This window comes from Mirounga angustirostris, unplaced genomic scaffold (assembly GCF_029215605.1).
Source record: "Mirounga angustirostris isolate CCGP_5_RB_7025 unplaced genomic scaffold, mMirAng1.0.hap1 SCAF_7, whole genome shotgun sequence".
Taxonomy (NCBI): domain Eukaryota; kingdom Metazoa; phylum Chordata; class Mammalia; order Carnivora; family Phocidae; genus Mirounga; species Mirounga angustirostris.
The window spans coordinates 62341833-62348751 of NW_026991715.1; the positions used below are offsets into that span (position 1 = coordinate 62341833).

At 30.7% G+C, this 6919-nt stretch overlaps 1 protein-coding gene across 8 annotated transcripts in view; it reads right to left on the bottom strand.

The window, feature by feature from the left end:
• SSBP2 (single stranded DNA binding protein 2) overlaps positions 1-6919 on the bottom strand; it is a 288797-nt gene that overhangs the window by 22965 nt on the left and 258913 nt on the right. For all 8 annotated transcript variants that reach the window (XM_064596315.1, XM_064596316.1, XM_064596317.1 and 5 more), the window contains 3 exons: positions 5493-5528; positions 3593-3647; positions 85-155 (listed from right to left, as the gene is read on the bottom strand). In XM_064596315.1, coding sequence (XP_064452385.1) covers positions 85-155; positions 3593-3647; positions 5493-5528 — 162 coding nt within the window. The remainder of the gene's footprint in view (positions 1-84; positions 156-3592; positions 3648-5492; positions 5529-6919) is intronic.

Consider the following 6919-nt stretch of genomic DNA (forward strand, 5'->3'; position numbering starts at 1 on the left):
CTTAAATAGTATCTAGGAAATGGAATGTACTTAGAGCTTGAGCCTTCAGATACATTCCAAAATTTATTAAAAATTCATATTTACATTAGGCCTGTTAGGTCCAGGAGGTACTGCATTCATTAAAGTATACATGTTGTCTCCAGAGTTGGTTGAATCTGAAACAAAATATTACTTAATTAATATCTTCCTTTATAATTTACACCCAAGTTAACACAAAGTAATAATCAAAGATGATCTGCACACATATACATATTAATAGCTTCAGCAATTGAAATAGTTATTACTAATGTTCAGAAACAAATACTTGTAAGTCGTTTTCCACCTCAGAAATTATCATTCTATAGTTGTAAATGGGAATATTTACCTAATATATTAGGAGTAATCACTTGAATAATTCAGGTCAAAAGGAACATTACTTTAAAAATCTAAAAAATTACAGTAAAGTTTTTCTTTTTTAAAAAAACGTGGATACTTTGAGACTTCACTATGGAATTTATATGTATAAATATAACAAAAAATCTCTTAAAATTCAGATTCAGTAGCTTTTCAGTTTTCATTATTTCCTTAGGTTTCTTATACACCAATTTAAAAACAGTTTATTTATCTAATAATTATTAATAGCTGGTGGAATATCCTTGCTTAATTCTAAAAGAAAGAATGTAAGACAAGACTTTAAAATTGGAATGAAAATTTCTCTTGCTTGAAGTAAAAGCCAGCTTCTTCTAGTACAACTTTTGACGAAATTTTTTTTCATTCATTTTATTCTTGATTCATTATAGTAAAAATAACTATAGTGTATATCCATATAAAAATATGTAACATTTTATAATATTTTTAAAAATTTACATTTCATGTCTATTAGCTAATTCTAATTAAGTCTCTGAGCACATGTGTTTTTAGAACGTATTACCTGGAGTGAAAGGCCATATATTTTACATTTAGGAAATGTTTTTCTATTTTCCCACAATTATACAGTTTTCTTAAATATAATGTATGGGGCCTCTCTATTCTGAAAAAAAAAATGTGTTTCAAACATTTTGTACTGATTCAAGGCAGAAGATAAAAATAATTTGCTTTCTCATGACAATAAACAGAGTAAGAAATGAGCAACTACTTTTCCTTTTATTTTGTGATTGCTTAGTAGACATTAAAAAGTTTATTATTTTAGTGTGTACCACTTAGAGAGTAGGTTTAATGTAATTTATCAGTTGTTTGTAAACAGTGATCCACAAATCTAAATATTATTTTTCACATCTAGATTAATATATCATACTGCTGAAAAAGATGAATGCCCACCTCAGATCTCTATTTGTTTATACTAAGTAAGTAAGTAAGTAAGTAAGTAAGTAAGTAAGTAAGTAAGTAAGTAAAGTCCCAATCTACTTTTGTGGCCTTAATTATTTTTACATCCTCATGTACATTATACTCCTGTCAACCCAGGCTGCTGGTTCTTTCCTCCATCTACTAAAATTCCACTCATTACTCCAGGCCTACTTCTTACATGAATTTTGTTTCCTGATACTTCCAAATTGCTCCCCCATCATTGAATTCCACTTTGCATTCTAGTTAATATTTTGTCTTATTCTTTCCTCCTGCTTCCAACAAGGTTATAATAAGTTCATTGAGAGAAGGAAAGATATCATGTCTTATATTGTGTGCCACAGACAATAAATATCTGCTAACTGAGATTTAACTAATGGAAAACACTTTATCCCATAAAAATGTATCTTTCAGGAAATCTTGGATTGCTTTAAACAGGAAATCCTCAAATGGTTTTTTATCTTTATTAGCCTTACTAATTTTTTAAACTAATTTTAGTAATTAATTTGGAAAAAAATATGCTGTATATTTTAAATATGTAGAAAGAAAAATAAATTTATTATTCTTAATACCAATCAAAAACATAATTTCATCTAAAAAACTCAGAGGAATAAGGTTGGCATTTTCTAGAAAATATCTGACTTCTTTTTATATACAGAGAAACTTTATAATAAAGTATATCTTCTGGCCACTTATTTTTTGGGGGGGAGGGTATTGGCTTCATCGCACAAGGCTAGGAAGACATACTGGTGGCAATTTCTCGCTTGAAAGGATAGAGTGTAATCAGATTACTTATCACCTGCAAAGTTTAGCAGTTTCTCCAAAAAATTTCTCTTAGATTATAGTGAAGTGTTTATTAATCACATGCTACCTTCATAAATTAAACATTTAACTTCACCATACAAGAATGCAAATGTGGGCAAGATGTTCAATTCACATAATTCTATCTTGAATGAATTCTGTTTCACTTCAGTGAAGATGCTCTGAGGACAGAAATCCATGAAATATTTATGATATATTCCAAAGAGTTAGTGAAGCAAAGCAAACTTTTGTGTTAATTATCAAATTGATGCTTTTTCAGAATGAAAAAGATTCAAAACTTAAAAATTACTATTTATTGGTATGATTAATGATATTTAATTTCAAACTTCCATACATCTTAGATTTCAACAAACCAGCTAAGAACATACGAATTGAACAGTGCAACATAATTAAAAATTTTTCCTAATCATAAAAATTTCCCATCTATTTCATTACCCAGATGTTAACATTGATAAAGTCCTAGCTATTTCTTTGTTTTCTACTTTCTACATTTCTGTGTTATATATATTTTAAAATAATAATTGGGATCATATTGTATTAAATCATGAACATTTATTCTCCATTAAATTCTTTGATTATAATTTTAATGGCTACATTATATTCCATAAAAAATTAATTTATTAACATCACTAAAATTAGATTAGGTTTGAAGGTTGTATCTACTATTTCACTATTAATTATAAACAAATGAGTACCCCTCCACATAAATCTTGGGTTGTATCACTAATCATTTCTCAGAGAAGGATTATAGAGCAAGTGGTATGAACTTTTTCATGGTTTTTGATACATGTTGCCAGAGCTGTTTCCAGGGGGGCTGAACCAATGTCAACTCCCACCATTAGAGTCCTCAAGAAACAACACATTTAATAGTCTATGTTAAAGTCTCAAAAAGAAAAGATAAAGCTATTTAAAATCATCACATGAAATGATGATAGAAATATTGAGGTATTTTGGTTTACCAAGGTTAAAAGAAAAAAAAAACTTCCTCCACTACATAGTGAATCTATTAGCTAATAAATCCATATGGACGTGTAAACATATCTACACCCATCTTAGTAAATAATGGTGGGTCTGATCAAACCTAATGGATCCATGTATTTCACATGTTACTTACTTATGCAGAATTTTTCTAAGTTGTGAGATTTGGATTTTTTTTCACAGTCTCAAGGAATCTTTTTGTCAGATAAATTATTGGGCAATTCATATAGATTAACACCATTTTTATCCTGATTATATCTGTTACCCACACAACAGGAATTTTCTACATGCTTCAAGTAAATCGGACAATAGTTATTTAAGAACGCTGTTTCTTCCTACTTGTTACCTCTAGTCTACTTCTGTTACCATCAATGAGATAATGAATACTACTAGCCTTCCGTCATAACAATTTTTATATTTTGTAATTTATTCTAATAATCAAATGCCCATGTGACTAGTGTGATTACAATACCTGCTGGACTAGGCATGATGGGTGTTCCTGGTGGCCCTCCACCTCCTGGAGGACCCTAAATAATTATACAAAATTTCAGTAAAAATAAGGCACTTCATCAAACAATATATAGAAAAACAGAAGAAGAGTTAGACTTATCTATAATAATCCAATTTGAAAATCACAGAGGAAATATATTTTCTCCATAATTTATTTTCTTTGAATGCACAGTCATTTCAATATTATGCAAAATATAATTTAGCTTAAATATGTTGAGACTGTTTTGACAAGTTTCCAAAAACAATGAGCCTGTAACACTGATTTATTATTCATGACTTAATCACATCAGGTATATAATGAGGTTAAGGAGAAGCCATTTATTAAGGTCTTTACAAATCCATAAAACAGCATCATTCATGTGTATTTGTGATTTAGTTTATTGTAATTTTCTTATGTTTCATATCATGGTTTTTTATAGGAAGCTAAAAACTCAAATATACTCATATGTTTAAAAAAATACACTGATATATTTCTCTATTGGTATCAACTATAACACTTCTAGAGTATTGAACCTTCTGCTATCACGTCAATTAGAAATGAGAGGCAATGTTGACTAATTCTGTGGGTTACTAATCAATCTGAAATGGAAATTAGGTGATTCTAAGGTTAATTCAATTATTTCAGATAACCAAAATGGATAATTCAGGCAAAGTGTTTTAGAATTTTTCAGATGTACCATAATTAATCTGGGTAAATTACTAAGTGGATAAATTTGTACTTCATTCTGAATGTGTAGACAGAGCCCACTAATTATTTCAAATTATATATATATATGTATATATATATTTGTTATTTAATAAGCAACTTCAATTTTGTTTCAGATAGAAGTCTATAATTTCATAAAACCATATATTAGGCTTATTCTCAAGGATTTAAGAAAAAAATAGGTTTTACCCACATGTTCTTACTTTCATTTTTGCTTCAGAGAGAATGTGAAAAAAGTTAGACTTTCTTAGTTTGTACAGCTTAAGAGGACACTGAGCACTAAGTTCACAGGTCCAAAACAGTGTGTGCTTTTTTTTTTACTATGTTCATAAAACATTATTTCTACGAGAGTAAAATGCTCATTGATCTTCTTAGGCCCTCCTCTTTTCCTACCCCAGTTAGCCACCACCTCTGAAATTTCTTTAGGAAAGATCTTCCTTTTTACCATTTTATCTAAGCTCTTCTGATAGGCATTTACTCCTAAATATTATAACAATGTATCTTCCAGAGTGGCCTTGAGATGTAGCAAGGATTATAATGTAATGATGGTTAAAAGGTCATTTGTAAATTCAAGAAGTCAGGTAAAATCTGCTAATTTGAATTTAGGTGTGTGTGCATTAGTAGAAAATTTTATCATGTACTAAATAATACTAAATAATAACAAGAAGAAAAATAAGTGTTTCTAATTTCTAAGCATAAAAAAACCCTCAAGAGCCCCTCCCCCCAAATTACTAGTCATTATTCTGATTCCCTTTGTGATCGGGAAAAAGTTTAATGTCTTCCTCAACTTCGTGTGTGGTGAGTGGGGTGAGGGAGGGGGTGTAGATTATTCTGGAGAACTGCAAATTCAAGCTTATCATTGTGTAACTAGGGATGGCTTTCTTCATGATTGGACAGAGTGTATTGTATTGGTTTACAGAAACATATGCTAAAGTAAAACACAGTACTCTGGGCAATTTTGGCCAGATTGATAACTGTTTCACTAATGAACATCAACATATGTAGTGAGGCTGGCAGACGAAAAACTCAATACGTGTCAGATGTTCACTTCTTGGCCAATACACAGGGGCTCTTCTTAACATCTGGACAACTATTTCATTGCCCAAATAAAACATAACATCAAATCTTATGAGCAAACAATCCCAAATGTACTTACTACATAATTCCCAGGAGATGCTGAAGAGTATGGTATCTGGAACATGAATAGGACAAAGAAATATATATTTTGATTCATGTGATAGTATGGAGACTTACCTAAAATGAATCTATTTTCTGACTTTTATCAAGTTTTAAAATGTATCACAAAGGATGGTAAAAAAAAAAAGAATAAAGGCATTTATGTCTGTCTGAGTGCTAGAAAAATGAATAAATGCAACATTATCTTGAATTTATAAAAAGAGTGGATTTAGGTCAAGAGGAATTTAGACAGAATTACAGCCTCAAGTTATACTCATTTCAGGGCAGTTGTACTCACTGCTTGATGCTAATGACACTTATTCTGTAATTAGAAAGATACATATTTGTGCAGCTAAAAACCAGAAACCGGAGTTTTCAAATTAATAGCTATTACAGATGCAACTCCTAATTTATGTGCATTCTGGGATGCATTATTATTATTTTTAAGATAGGTTTCAGGCTACTACATTCATGTGGTATGGGTCAATACTTGATCAGCAGGCCTCATATTTTCCCCCTTTCTTTTCTAATTAGCTACTAGAAAATAATATAATAAATATATAAGATTTTGTTAATATAAGACTGAAAAAACTACTAATTTGTGGGGATCAGATATGGGTAACAAATTCCTTCCCTTCAAATCAAGCTCTTAGCCCAACTCTTTTTTAGAGATTACAGAGTATTAATACAACATTGCTATCATAATTTAAGAAATGAAAACTAGAAAACAGATATTTAAAACTAGGCCCTTGAGTGTGATTAATAAAGAGAGCTAAATCCAAATATTTTCTTTTTTTCACAGAAGCTCACTAGCTCACTTGCATGAAGATTCTGCATATCCAGAGCAGATATTTTTGCCTTATTCTGGAAAAAGCCAACAAACTACTACCTTCTTTGAGGCAGACAGCCAGAATTGGACCATTAGAATAGTGAAAAGATGATAGTGTCTTTACCCTAAACCCCCTCTCTACCTCAACACCTTCCATATAATTAAACATAAAAATAATATGAAACTCTAAAGTAAGAAGAAGGAAGTATAACAAAGTTATAATTTTCCTTTAATGAATAATTCTTTAATTCGAGGGGAAAATATTTAATTTAAGTTATTTGAAAATTCTCTCCTTGTTGTTTGGTGTCCATGCAACAAGGAGAGAATTTTCAAATAACTTAATATTAAATATTTCCGTGCCTCTGAGGCCCCTGCTTGGTCTGCCTGCAGGAAATTCAGCCCTGCAGATGGTCATTACCAGCCTGCCCAGCATCACTAATGATGAGGATTACATCCACTAGGAGCACTGAGATCTTGATGGCCGGTACACACTTACTAAACTCGGTAGTTGAATACAACTTTGCTCTCCTGGGCCCCTTTCAGTTCATGATCTACCATCCATCTTCTGCTTCTTATTT